The sequence below is a fragment of the Fringilla coelebs genome, assembly GCF_963513975.1.
Source record: "Fringilla coelebs genome assembly, chromosome: 11".
Lineage (NCBI taxonomy): Eukaryota > Metazoa > Chordata > Aves > Passeriformes > Fringillidae > Fringilla > Fringilla coelebs.
The window spans coordinates 8355013-8367527 of record NC_140037.1 but is presented as its reverse complement, the minus strand read 5'-3'; the positions used below and the strand labels follow the sequence as shown (position 1 = coordinate 8367527).

General features: G+C 57.1%; 2 protein-coding genes across 2 annotated transcripts; both read right to left on the bottom strand.

Annotated features, from left to right (window-relative positions):
• Window positions 1-3124: 3124 nt before the first annotated feature.
• On the bottom strand, window positions 3125-6547 carry LOC311157904 (aryl-hydrocarbon-interacting protein-like 1; the record flags this gene model as incomplete). The annotated part of the gene is made up of 7 exons (XM_084212954.1): window positions 3125-3592; window positions 3863-4452; window positions 4784-4925; window positions 5039-5215; window positions 5291-5479; window positions 5660-5839; window positions 6452-6547. The coding sequence occupies 7 exons, from the start codon at window positions 6545-6547 to the stop codon at window positions 3125-3127; spliced, it is 1842 nt and encodes a 613-aa protein (XP_084069080.1).
• A 493-nt stretch (window positions 6548-7040) lies between these two features.
• Window positions 7041-12489, bottom strand: TAF7L (TATA-box binding protein associated factor 7 like). Its single transcript, XM_084213167.1, has 11 exons — window positions 12327-12489; window positions 11376-11454; window positions 11092-11225; window positions 10621-10747; window positions 10364-10422; window positions 9286-9358; window positions 8767-8883; window positions 8477-8665; window positions 8276-8388; window positions 8018-8077; window positions 7041-7457 (listed from the first exon to the last, which is right to left on the bottom strand). The coding sequence occupies exons 1-11, from the start codon at window positions 12390-12392 to the stop codon at window positions 7413-7415; spliced, it is 1062 nt and encodes a 353-aa protein (XP_084069293.1). The 5' UTR covers window positions 12393-12489; the 3' UTR covers window positions 7041-7412.
• Between the last annotated feature and the right edge of the window lie 26 nt (window positions 12490-12515).

Sequence of the window (12515 nt, the reverse complement as noted above, 5' to 3'; positions counted from 1 at the left end):
TGGTCTGTCTGTGCAGACTCTTGCCAACTTTCTGCCACCCCCGAGCAGGATCCTCCTGGCTCTGCAGCAGCTCCCTTCTAACCAGGTGGCTCTGGGTCCTATTTTCCTGACCTGTCTATTTCTCTTTCAGGTATGACCTCCCTTATCTAACACCTCCTGTGAGCCAGAGGCTTTTCCTAACCAGCTACCTGGCTGCTTTCCTCCCCTCTCTCCCTGCCATGCTCCCTGTGCTGCAGCAGACCTCACACAGACTCCCTCCGAGCTGGTGGTGCGGGATGCTTGCCAGCTCCAGAAGATCTCAGGGGAACATAGGTCATGCAGGAGTGGGACTGTGGGCTCCCCAGGAGGCTGGTTTGGTCACTGGCCACAGTGTCCAAGCCTGGGTGGGATGGTTCAGAAGAAAGACCTGAAGCCATGAAAACTGCCAGTCTCCCCTGGCACCCACGGGGGATGCAGAGCTCAGCATCCCACTCTTCATCCCTGCCCAGGAGCCTCCAGGTCTATGGGCACCAAAATACTCCTGGAGCCACACAATTTTTAAAATAACTCTTTATACCAGTGACCAGCTTCCAGCCTTATGGTTTGAACTCTGCCCCCCAAGGCTCTGCAGCCAGCCAGGCACGTACCACCAGGAGAGAGTCTGTGAGGTTTATGGAGTAGGGATTGAGTCCATGTTAGAGCTTCAGCCCAGCTAGTAGCCTTATATTGAGAGGGTCTTTATAACAGAGCCTTATTGTTTAATTTGCATATATTTCTATATATTATATATATATATATATACTGTACTTAAATACTCTCATGGACTCACTCTATTAAACTCTGATACCTTAAGTGTAGCTGCCCTTCACTTTCAGACCAGCCCAACTCCTGCTCCCAGGGGAGCCAGCACCTTCCCTGTTGCTGGTGTTGCCTTGCAGGGCTGCAGTGAGGGGGCTCAGCGAGGGCTGCCCCCGCAGCAGGTACTCCACCCTGCCTGCTTTCCTGGGGCTCTGTGCCTTTGCCATGGCAGAGTCCTGCACAGCCCCAGCTCCGTGCTTGGCAGCTCCTGCAGGGAGGGTTTCTCCAGCCATACTCCAGCCCTGGGTTCACCTTGGTGTGATGCAAGGGTGGGTGGGCAGCAGGACAGGCAGGGCACCTCCAGGGGCTGGAGCAGGTGCTGTGGGGCAGTGCAGGGAGGCTGCTGTGCCAGCTGGCAGGGCAGCTCAGGGGTGGTGGCTCCTGGAGCCCAGGGGTCCCTCGGGCTGGCTGTCTTGTGCTGTGTTATGTCGAGAAAGAGGCAGAGTCAGGTGCTGCAGGGGAACCCAGAGTGGGGCTGACACGGCCCCGGTGCTCTGGAGCCGCAGGGTGTGGAGAGATGAGAGGTTTGAGCCTTTGGGGCAGGGCAGGGCTGCTCGCTGGGGTGGAACATCCCATTGAACAGGGCTTGCAAGGACACAGCCAGGGCGGGTGCTGCTGGCTGGGACAGGACGCGGTGCTGAACTGTCTGGGGAGGTTGTGAGCAGGGCTGTGGGCTTGGCTCTGGGCTGCTGGCAGAGGTGAGGAGCGGTGCCCACCCCAGGAAAAGGCAGGGTGAGCCTTACAGCCAGGGCTGTGCAGCATGGAGTGCTCCAGTGTCTGCTGGCAGCAGCGTGGGTGGCTGTCCTTGCTGTCCCCTGTGCCAGCCAGCTGAGTGGCAGGAGGGCAGTGTGGTGGCATTAGGTGGCTTTGGGCATGCTGTGTCAGGCTGTGGGTGAGAGGGACCCCGGGCCAGCCTGTGAGACCCAGCTGGACCCCTCTGTTATCCCAGGGGCAGGATGGGAGCAGCATGGGGAGCAGCAGAGTGAGGCTTGGCCTGAGGGTGTGCTCAGGAGTATCCAGCCTTGGGGGGCACTGGAAGAGGAAAAAGGGCAGGATGAGGACAGAGCTGCTGGCCCCAGTGCCAGCTGTGGGGAGCAGGGGTGGCCAGGTTGGTGCTTGGGCTGTGCTTGGGGGCCAGGATGTGTCAGGGAGAGGAGCAGGCTGGCTAATGCTCTGGTAACCATGTACTGTGGTGCTGCTGTCCTCACTGCTTTGTGGCATCTCTGCTCTGGAAAGAGAATAAATTTGTATTTATACTGATGCGTGGATCAGTGCTCTGGCCTCTTCTCTCCGTGCGTCCGGGCTGAGCCAGCCCCGTGGCTGTGCCGTGCTGCACTGCTCCTGCAGGGCTGCTGGGACACAGCCTGCACTGTCCCCCTGGCTGTCCCCAGCACTGGAGGCAGAGCAGAAGCTGAGAGCAGAGCCCCAGGACCCCCAGACACAGGCGTGTCCCCCAGCCACCATCTCCATCCTCTTCCAACAGGGTCTGTCCAGGCCATGTGGCTGCTGAGGGGTGGGACAGGGGCTGTGTGGGGACAGTCCCTCATTCCCCCAGGAGCTTTGGCTGGAGGAAACCCTTCAGCCCCAGCAGGAGGCAGACAGCAGTGGGATGCTGGGTGGGCAAGGCAGTGCCCTCCCTCCTTTCTCCCTGGAGCTCCATCAGGTTTTCAGTGCCCAGAGGTGTCCGGGTGCCCCAAGCGCTGCCCGTGTTTGTTGTGCCTTTGTGGCACAGTAAGGGGTTCAGAGAAGAATAGCTCAGCGTAGGGCCAGGGGCTCTCTGCCCTGCCCAGACTTGGCTGATGGTGAAGCCTGCCCAGGACAGACAATTTCTGGGCTCTCACCGTGCCTGGCAGGGCTGGCAGCGCTGGGAAAGGCCTGACCTGGTGCCACTGCAGGGAGATCTGGGGACACTCACACAGGAGAGATCCAGGAGCTTGAGGGGGGTGAAATGCAGCCTCCTTGCCCACCCCTCTGAGAGCAGCACAACCTGCCCCATCCCTGTGCCACGGGCTCGGGGAAGGCAGGAGCTGCGGGATGTGCTCAGGGAAGCTGCTCACGCTCAGGAACAAATCCAGCCCGCGGTGCCAGGGAAGAGCTTTTATTTCTCAGCCAGCAGAGCTCGGTGGCACCCAGCTGAAAGGCGCTGGAGCCGGTGAGTCGGGCAGGGCAGTGCCCGGCGGTGCAGGGTGAGGACAGCATTGTCCCCGTGTCGCTGCTGGGCCGGTCCCCAGCCCCGGGGCTCCCCCTCCGGGCGCAGGAGCCCTGGTGCCCGTGCTGTGCCTCTTTGTCAGCGGCCTGGCAGCTGTTCCCCGAGCAGGGGAGCTGACCCTGCCCAGGGCTGGTCACTGCCCTGCTCCTTGCTGCACTGCTCCAGGGGTGCAGCACCCCCTTCTCTGGCTGCTAAGGGGCACGGGGGTGTTTCTGCCCCTCCACCCAGCTCCTCACCTTCCCCAGGGGTGAAGCTCTCCGGGGGGATGTTGCCTTCCCCAGCATTTTCTTGTCCACTGCCTGCTCCCTGCTCCCTGCAGCTCACCTCCTCCAGAGCCTCCCCAGATGTTTCATCCTCCAGCCCTGGGGCTCCCTCAGCTGGTCCCAGCCCCTCGCTGGGGTGCCCCAGATGTGGGGCTCTCTTTGGCTGAGCCTGGCTCTCCCTGCCTGTGCCAGCTCCCTCTGCTCTGCCGGCTCCTTGCTCCAACCCCTGCAGTAGCCCTGCTGCCTTTGTCTCCCCTCTTGGCCCACATTGTCCTGCTTCAGGCTGTTCCATTTTTGCTGGTAGACACTCTTTCTCTTTGTCCTTCTCCTCTTTCCCTTTCACTACTGCCTCCTCCTCTCTCTCTGTTTCTTTGTTTTCTTCTTCCTTCTCTACTTCTTCACCCTCTTTTAATTTCTCATCTTCTTTCTCTGCTCTCCTCTCCATCTTCTCTTCCCCTTCCACTTTGTCTTCCTTTTCTTCCTTGTCTACCTCCTCCTTCTCCTCCTTCTCCAATTTTCCATCTTTTTCCTCTGCCCCCCTCTCTACTTTTACCTCTTTGCTCTCCTCTTTTTCTTCCTCTTTCTTCTCCTCTTCCCCCTCCCCTTCCCTCTCCTCCTTTTTCTCTTCTTCCTCCTCTGTTCCCAGGCTCTCTGGCTTTGCCCCACAGGTGCCCAGGTTTTCTTCTTTCCCCACTGCTGTCTGATCCCTCCCTTCCTCCTCTTCTCCCACAGGCTCTCCCCGGGCTTCTTCTCCTCCTGGCACAGCCCCTTCACCCCCAGCCCTGGGAGTCCCTTGTTCTGCCTGGGGAGCCCTGGACTGTTCTGTTACCTTGGTCTCAGCACCCTGCTCCCCCTGCCCAGGGCTCTCCCGGACCACAGCCTCCCCCTGAGGTGCCCCATCACCTCCCTCCCTGCTCTCCTGGCCCTTCAGACCCTGGCCTGACTGGAAGAGGCCCCGGTAGCGCTTCCGATCCTCCACGTGCTTCTTCCTCATCCTCTCCCCCAGCTGCTTCAGCTCCTTCTTCACGGCGGCCGCCATGGAGGGGTCGAGGTGAGCCACGCGCTGGAAGTCCTCCCGTGCCTCCCTCTCGTTCCAGACAGCAGCGTGGGCCTTTGCCCGCTTGAAATAGGCCTTGGCATTGTCTGCCAGGAGAGAAGAGCCCTCAGTGGGCGTCCTGCAGCTCAGGGCCACCAGCCACAGGAGCTGGAGAGCCTGGGGAAGCACATGTGGGGTGTGGGATGTACACACCTGTAGGGAGGGCAGGGAGACCTGGGCTGTGCACAGGGAGTGCAGGGATCATCATGGGAAGGGGAAGGATGGTGGTGGGTGGGGGAAAACTGGGTCAGAGGGATCCAGATGACACAGCCACTATCACAGGCAGAGGGACACAGCATTGTTGCAGCTGGGGGATTCAGAGCACGGAGTCCCTGGGAGCCATGGGCACAGCAGGGGTGGGATGCAGGGCACAGGTACCATTGTGCTTCTGGAGAAGCTCCGTGGTGTGCTCCAGCACCTCGTAGTACTCGCCGAGCTCCAGCTGGCACTGGCAGTAGTTGAGCACCAGCGGCGTCACCAGGCTCTCCAGCTTCAGCCAGCCGTCCTCCCACGGCTTCTCCTGCCCCACGGGCAACCCAGGGCAGCTCAAGGCTGTGTCCATCCCCTCCCAGGCACCCAGGGCACACTTTGAGGTGTGACCCAGGCAGGGATGGGGGTGTTGGCGCTGCTCACCTTGGCCTGCAGGTTCCTGAGGCAGATGACAGCCTCCTGGTACTTGGCGGCCGCCTGCGCGAACTCCCTGCGCAGGACCAGCCGGTTGCCCTCGCTGTGCAGCACGGGCACTGCTGCCAGCTTCTCCTCCTTGCTCATGGCCCAGGTGTCACGTTTGTACGCTGAGGGGTCCTCCACCTGCCCGAGCAGGAGGAACTGAGCAGCCTGTCCCCGCTGCTCCCGCTCTGGCAGCCATCCCCGCCATCCCCTTACCCGGAACAGCTCCATGATGAAGATGAGAGGCTGTGGCGTCCGCTGCAGCTCGTCCAGGTCCTCGTAGCCCGTGCTGTGGTAGTCAAACATGTTGCCCATGCCACAGCGGTGCTTCTGGCCCTCCAGGGGGTCCCGTCCCTCCGCGATCCTCCGCATGCCCCTGGAGACCAGGGCATACATGCCTGTGTGCTGCAAGGAGGGAGCGCCCTGCTCAGCCCTGGGGGGGCTGCACCCCCTTGTCTGGGGCAGCCCCCCGGTGCTGAGGACAAGTGACACGCTGTGTTTACACCAGAGGACAGAGCACCTCTGGGTCTGTGTCCTGGCTCTGCAGGAAGGAGGGAAGTGGGCATTTCTGGGCCCCTCACTTACAATGGGGTCGCACCAGAACTCTGCCACCTCCCCAATCCTCATGGAGCTGAGCAGCGTCTCCCAGATCTCCAGCTTGAACATCTTGCCCACGATGATCTCCATGGGCATGCCAGCTTCCCGGCTGTCGTCGATCACCGTCCGCTCAAAGTCATCCTTCAGCGTCTGGAAGTGGAAGGTGAACTGGCCCAGAGAGAGCCCAGTGGTGAGACCCCCTTGGCAGCCCCCCTGACCTCAGCTGGGGGGTCAAGCCTGCTCCCAGCGCTGTGCTGGTCTGACTGGCAGCTCTCCCTCCACAGCAGGAGATTGTGCCTCTTGCCCACTTGAGACAGCAAGCAGATGGTCAAACGTCTTAACATCCATCCAGGCTACAGCTCTCTGCTCCCTTTGGATCCCCCTTTACAGAGAGAGCTCTCACGGTGTGCTCCAGGACCTGGCAGAACCCACAGTGATCAGAGGCTGGGGAATCTCCCAGGAACAACCCATTGGCACATCTCACTCCTGCATGGCACATGGCAGGAAAGGCAGATTTCAGCGACCCACTGGGGCTGCTGAGCTCCAGGGGTGCCAGGGGGAGGAGGTGTCCCAGGCCCAGTGCAAGGTGAGGCTGTGGGCACTGCCAGCTGTCACGGTGAGAAATGTGGCTGCCTGTGCCCAAACCAGCCCCTCCTGCACCCCTGTTGTGAGGGCTCTCACCCTCCCAGACCTGGAGCTGGGCTTGTGAACCATAATGGGCAGGGATGTCAGACCCACTCCCTCTCCCAGGGCTCTGGAGGAACAACCCAGACCACTCACCTTGCTCCCATCCTGCAACTTTGGCAGCTCCCCTTGGCCTCCATGCAGAATCTTCTTTTTGACCCCTTCCACATTCAGCAGGTAGGTTTCTTCCATGGCTGCTCACAGATCACACTCACCCCAGCACACTCTGACCCTTCTAGAGCTCCACGTCTTCCTCAGGTGCCTCTTTCTTGATTATCTGGACATACACATCGTCTTCCAGGGCTCCTGCTGACCTTTTGCTTTCTGTGCTGGGGGCAGAGCCTTCTTCCCCGGCCCTTGGGTTGTGAGAAGGGTGTCCCCTCCTAGCACACACTTGCTGAAGCCCCCGGTGTCCTCTGTTGCTTTCTGTAACCGCCCTTCTAATCCTCTTCCCACCCTGTCAGGTTAATCTGGGATTTGCCTGCATAGTCTGTGAGGAATTACAGGAACTCCCTGATCAGGAGAGCCTCGTTCCTCCCACCAAGTGCCAGCACTTTTGACCCAGCTCCACGAAGAGCACTTTGGGGAAGGAGCCCAGCAGTGCCCCACCAAAGGTGCCCAGGCATGGCTCCGTGCCAGGGGCTGTGTGGTTGGGAGACCACAAAGGAGCAGACCAGGGTTGAAAAGGAAACTTTATTGAGTTTGGTTTGCAGATTAAAGCACTCCTCAAACACAAGAACAAACTCTTACCAGGCCACAGCCCATCAAACCCAAGATTCAATAAGATGGAGAAACCAGCACTGTGCTGTCCTGGGGAGGCCAGTGCTGACTATTGACAGTAAATCTGTTGTTTTGGCTGCTCTCACAGGCATAGTCCAATTCTTTAGCTCCACCAGCCAAAGCCAGCACAGTGGATGTGACATCAGCTCTGGATATGGACCCTCTACCACTGCCCAGCAGCACATGTGGCAGCAGAAGTGTGTGACTAAAGCAAGGACTTCAGTGTGGCAGGTGACCACCACTTCCAGCTCTGCTCACTAAGACCCAGGCCCACTGCTCACTTCTCCATGAGGGACTCCAGCTGCTCCTGCAGGGACGCCATCTGGGAAGAGAGAGCGAAATGTTACAGTAAGGCACATCTGGGACCCCAGGCAGCCCCAGCATTTTGGTGTTCTTGCACAGCTTCTACCCACACCAATGGCTGCTCTCCTTCCTGTGTGTCACCTGGAGCTGTGCCTGGGCTCCTCAGGGACAGGACTGGCACTGCCCACAGGGATCTGACAGTGAGAACCTCCTGCCTTGGTGCTGGGCTGGAACAGAGCTGCCCAGGCAGGAAATCTGCCACAACCCTACAGCCACTGCCTTCCTCGTACAGGGTGCTAACAGGTTTGTGTGTTGTTTCACTGCAGGCAGCAATCCTGGCAGCTCTGGACTGCTGATTGGGCATGGTTTGGCTCCTCCAGAGGGAAGGCTGCAGTCAACCCTACTCTTTGTATCTCCTTGGGAAGCTCCATGCACTAGAGTTGAGGTACAGCCCCATCTGACCTGTAACCTGGAGTTCACAGCAGCTGCTGTGCTAGAATCTTGGGGAACTCTGTCAGGCCAAGCCTAGAGCAGTGTTGTGCCCCAGTACCTCCCACTCCACTGTGGGAGTTTCCTCACCTGCTGCTTCTCTCGCTCTTCTTGCTGCTTGAACTCATCCAGTACGGCCTGGAGACGGGTCTGCAGACACAAACATGGAGACCACAGCTAGCAGTGTGCTCTCAGCAGAATGGGTGCAGTGACAACCACCCCCTTGTCTCCTCCAGCTTCACAGAGTACTTTGCCTCCACAGGGAAATGCTGGAGTGTGTACAGCCACACCACAGCTATTTTTAACCCAGCAGGCAAAGGTTTGAAGAGACCCCAGGACTGTTCTCACCTTGAGGGCAAGGTTCTCCACTTTCATGATGAGATCTTCCTGGCGCTTCCTCCTGTCTTGAGTTTCCTGGAGTTTACTTTTCAGGTTGTCAATCTGTTTCTGGATGCCCATGGCTGGAAGGGAGAGTGAGCTCAGACCCAGAGCAGCAGCACAGCCTGCCTGGCACCCTAACAATTCTGCCATGCTCTGCTGGCCACTCACCGATCTGGTTGGACCCCTCATTCTCCTGCTGCTGCCCATCAGACTCATTCAGCTTGTCCTGCAGTTGTCTCTCCAAGTCTTCCTCGGTGTCCATGATGTTCAGGTCTTCATCATCGTGATGATCCCTCTCATCTTCATCCTCACTGCTGCTGCTGATATCATTAAATATCTCCCGCAGTTCGTCGTGTTCTAGTTGGGGGCAAAAGAGTTAAAACACAGCTGATGACCTGCCAGTGCCCTTTGTCTGCCAGGGACCACACCTAGAAATAAAACAGCCTTCCCCACTGCACCTGAGGAGCCATGGCCTTGCTTATGCCCTGACATCCCTGGGGAGGAGATGTCCAGGCTGGTGAGTGAACCATGGTTGTCCACTTCTTTAGTTTCATCTTCTGCAATGACTTCCCAGCCTGACAGCAGGAACAGGTGAGTCAAGGGAAAAAGAGGAACTTGGAAGATGCAGTTGTGATGGAAGAGGCTAAAAATGGCAGATCACTGCCACTCCAACCAGTCTGGCCTTGTACCTATGGATCCCCAGGATGAAACATCCCAGACCTCTTTTCTAATGACTTCTCCTCTACTATTTCAGTTCCTTCTCACTACAACAGCACAGTCCACAAGAAAGGTCACCTTGAGGAAACAATTAACTTTGAACAAGGCAAAGATGAAGCTCCAAAACTTCAGTGCCTCTTGTGTATTTATGTCCCAGTGTCCCACACCCATGCAAATCTCAACTTGCTCTTTCCAGAACCCCCAGGTCACACATGTATCTTTGTCCTACTCCTGAGCTTTTTTCCCCACTGAAAGGATACGGACACTGACAGCCTCAGCATCGGTGCTCAGGAGACGTTTCACCTCTTTTTCCACATCAGGAGACTCAATATACTGGGCCAGAGCGGGGAAAGAGAACAGAGACACTGTTAAATGCCTTCTGCATGCTGCTGGTGCTGGCCAACTACAAGGCTCCACCTCGGCATAGAGCACTGTTTCAAGGCTTTCTTATCTTTCTGCACAGAGTTTGCTCATATTTAAGTGTGAAGAATTTTATGCACACACCCCTCCTTCCCCCCAAAAAACAATCCATCTTTTTTGTCCTTGGTAGGTTGAGTGCTCTCACTTTTCTGTTTATACTATGTATTTCCTAACTTTCTGTGTCTATGCACAAAGTCCTTGAGGTGTTGACGGTCAACTCAACTGAACTCAAGTGACCTCAAATCCTTCCCATCCCACTCAAAAGAAGGCTTCATTTTTCACTTTGAAATTAGTCAGGAATTTTACTGCAGTGATATCAAATCTCTCCAGTGGGCTACAAGAATGTCTCAAGTAATTTGCTTCCCAAATGTCATGCAAAATCACACTCAACCCTGTTCTCAAAACTGCAAAGGAGAGAAGAACAAGTCTTCTCAGCCTCAGGGTGCTGCATCTCCCCAACACCTTGCCTGGCTTGTACATATGCACAGAGACAGTCTCTGAGCTCCATCTGTTGTCACTCCCCCAGCTGAAGTGACAGTGGTACTATTTGGGGAAGGGAATGGGCCATGCAGAAAGAGAACATTTAAGCTGGGAAAGCAGGAATGAGTGAAGCCTCATTTCCATGTGAGTCTTTCTTCTCTATGAGCAGGAAGAGATGTGGTGTGGCAAGGCAGCCACAGGAATGAGGTCCAGCAGTACTCTGCACAGAGAACTTTTCCCTCAGGAGCATCTTGGAAAATACAGAGGAAGCACCCAAAGAAGTGTTTAAATCTACTAGCCTACCCTAACCCTCATCTCAGGCAAGGAAAAGTGAACAAATGTTAGAAAACACATGACTTCTGGACCAATCACAGTTACAACTCTCTGCCCTCCTAGCCCTTGGGTATTTCATCTGCATCTGGGTGAGAAGCAACTCACCTTCTTCTTAGCTGTCTTCCGGAACCGCCGCTTCCGTACATTTTTCAGGGGAAGAGTGACTGTGACAGAGGAAACAGATTTCATGTGTCAGGCAGATGGCCCAGTGAGAGAAACACGTGTCAGAAGGGAGAAGATCCCTTCTGCAACAGAGAGAGCCGTGGAAAGGAGCAGCAGCACTGCCAGTACCTGGCAGCTGTGAGCACCCGGCTCAGATGGGGGGTACTGGGGTGGAGGGGCTTGGCACAGCCCCTACTCACTGCCATGGTTCCATATGAATTTCTTCTCTCTGTCCTTGTCCTTCTTCTTGTTTGCCTTGGGGTCAGTGGTCACTGTTTGCTCTTCCAAAGGCGGGTACAGATCACCATCCACAGTGCAAACAAGCATCTGCAATCCCCACATGAGCACAAGGATGTGAAGGAACAGTGACTGCCCACTGCACGTTGTCAGCCAAGGGGATTCAGGGGCACAAGGTGTGGGAAACACAGCTGCACCCCAGCTCAGCTGGACACAGCAGCAGTTAAGCTGTCACAAGGACAATCACATTTCACACTTCAGGAATGAGGTTTCTAAACACCAAGTGGAATGGGGAATTTTAAACTGCTAATGCTGTGAGATACAGGAATTGAGTATGTTATAATGGGTGTCCACTTGCCAAAGTGTACAGGGGTTTTCCTGGAGGGGGAGCAATGACTTAAGCTGTTGGTGCAGGCAAGAAGGACAGCTCATACCTGGCAAATATCTGCTGTCTTGTAGAAGGTTTTCTTGTCAATGGTTTTCAAGCTCTCGATGATGCAGGGCAGATCCACCAGCTTGGCTGCCAGCGGCACCCGGTCCACACGGACAATCCCATGGCGCCCGTCCGCTGGGGAGAACCAGGGGGCAGGTCAGTGCTGTGCCTCAACAGCCACCCCGGGAAATACAGCCCTGGGCAGCAGGAACTTCACAGGACAGCACATGCAAGTGGCACAGCTTCAGCTGTGGACAGGCAGAGGTGCCCAGAGCAGATGCTCACCATGCAGCTCAATGGTGAGCCTGTCCTTCAGGTTGACATTCCCAGACTGGACTGCTCGCCGCACAGTCGAGGCATATTCCTGAGAAGGGAATTCTTCAGGAGCTGGTGTGCTTCCTCCAAGAGTTACTGAACGCTTCTGCCCAACCTACCCAGCTTTGAACACCGGCCATCCACATGCTGGACAGCAACTGCAAGACCCTCCTTGCAAAACCATGTTAGCGTGGCTCTGCTATTCCCGGTGCTCTCCATACCCCTGGCTGTGACAGTGGTGTGAGGTCCTTGACAGAGACACCTGCCAGAGCTCCACAGCACTGTAGGCCCCTAGAGCTCTACTCACCAAGCCCTTGTGGTCCCAGCAGGACACAGTCTCACAGAATCCCAGAATAACTGGGGGTGGAAGAAGAGATCGTCCAGTCCAGCTTCCCTGCCAAGGCAGGGCCACCCGAAGCAGGTGATACACAGACACATCTGGGGAGGTTTGAGATGTCTCCAGAGAGGGAGATTCCACTGCCTCCCTGCCCAGCTGTTTCAGTGCCCTGCCACTCTCAATGGAAACCTCTTCCTCATGGTGAGGTAGAAATTGTGCTTTATTTTATCATCCAGTCACTGGGCACCAGAAAAAGAGCCTCAGCTTTATGCACGTAACCAACAGCAACGAGGGCCCGTATAGCCACTGCAAATAACGAGCCAGTACTTGTCAAACCTTACAGAAAGGTCCTCCCAAACCCTCTCGGCTGTCTCTGAGCCTCCCGCTCCCAGCGGCAGGAGCACCTCTCTAGGGAAGGCCGCGGACAACCCGTTCAAAAGGGTGGGAGGGGGCTACCCCGGCCCCAAAGCACCCAGCCCGCTTCCACACCCCAGAGCCGCAGCTTGCCCACCGCTCGTTACCGCCTCGGGCAGCCGGGCCGGGCCTGGTGCAGGCCGGTGGGGACGGGCGGACCGAGCTCTTACCGGGGGCAGCCGCAGCACGAACTGGCTCTCGAGCTCGTGTGGAGCATCGTCCTTGCCCTTGCTCATGCCGCCTCCGCCAGCTCCGCCACAAACACACGGTCACGGCACGCAGGAAAGGCTCCGGCACGGAGCCCCCGGCCCCGCTCCCGTTCCGGCCCGGTGCCGCCCCGCGGAAGCCGAGCCCCGCGC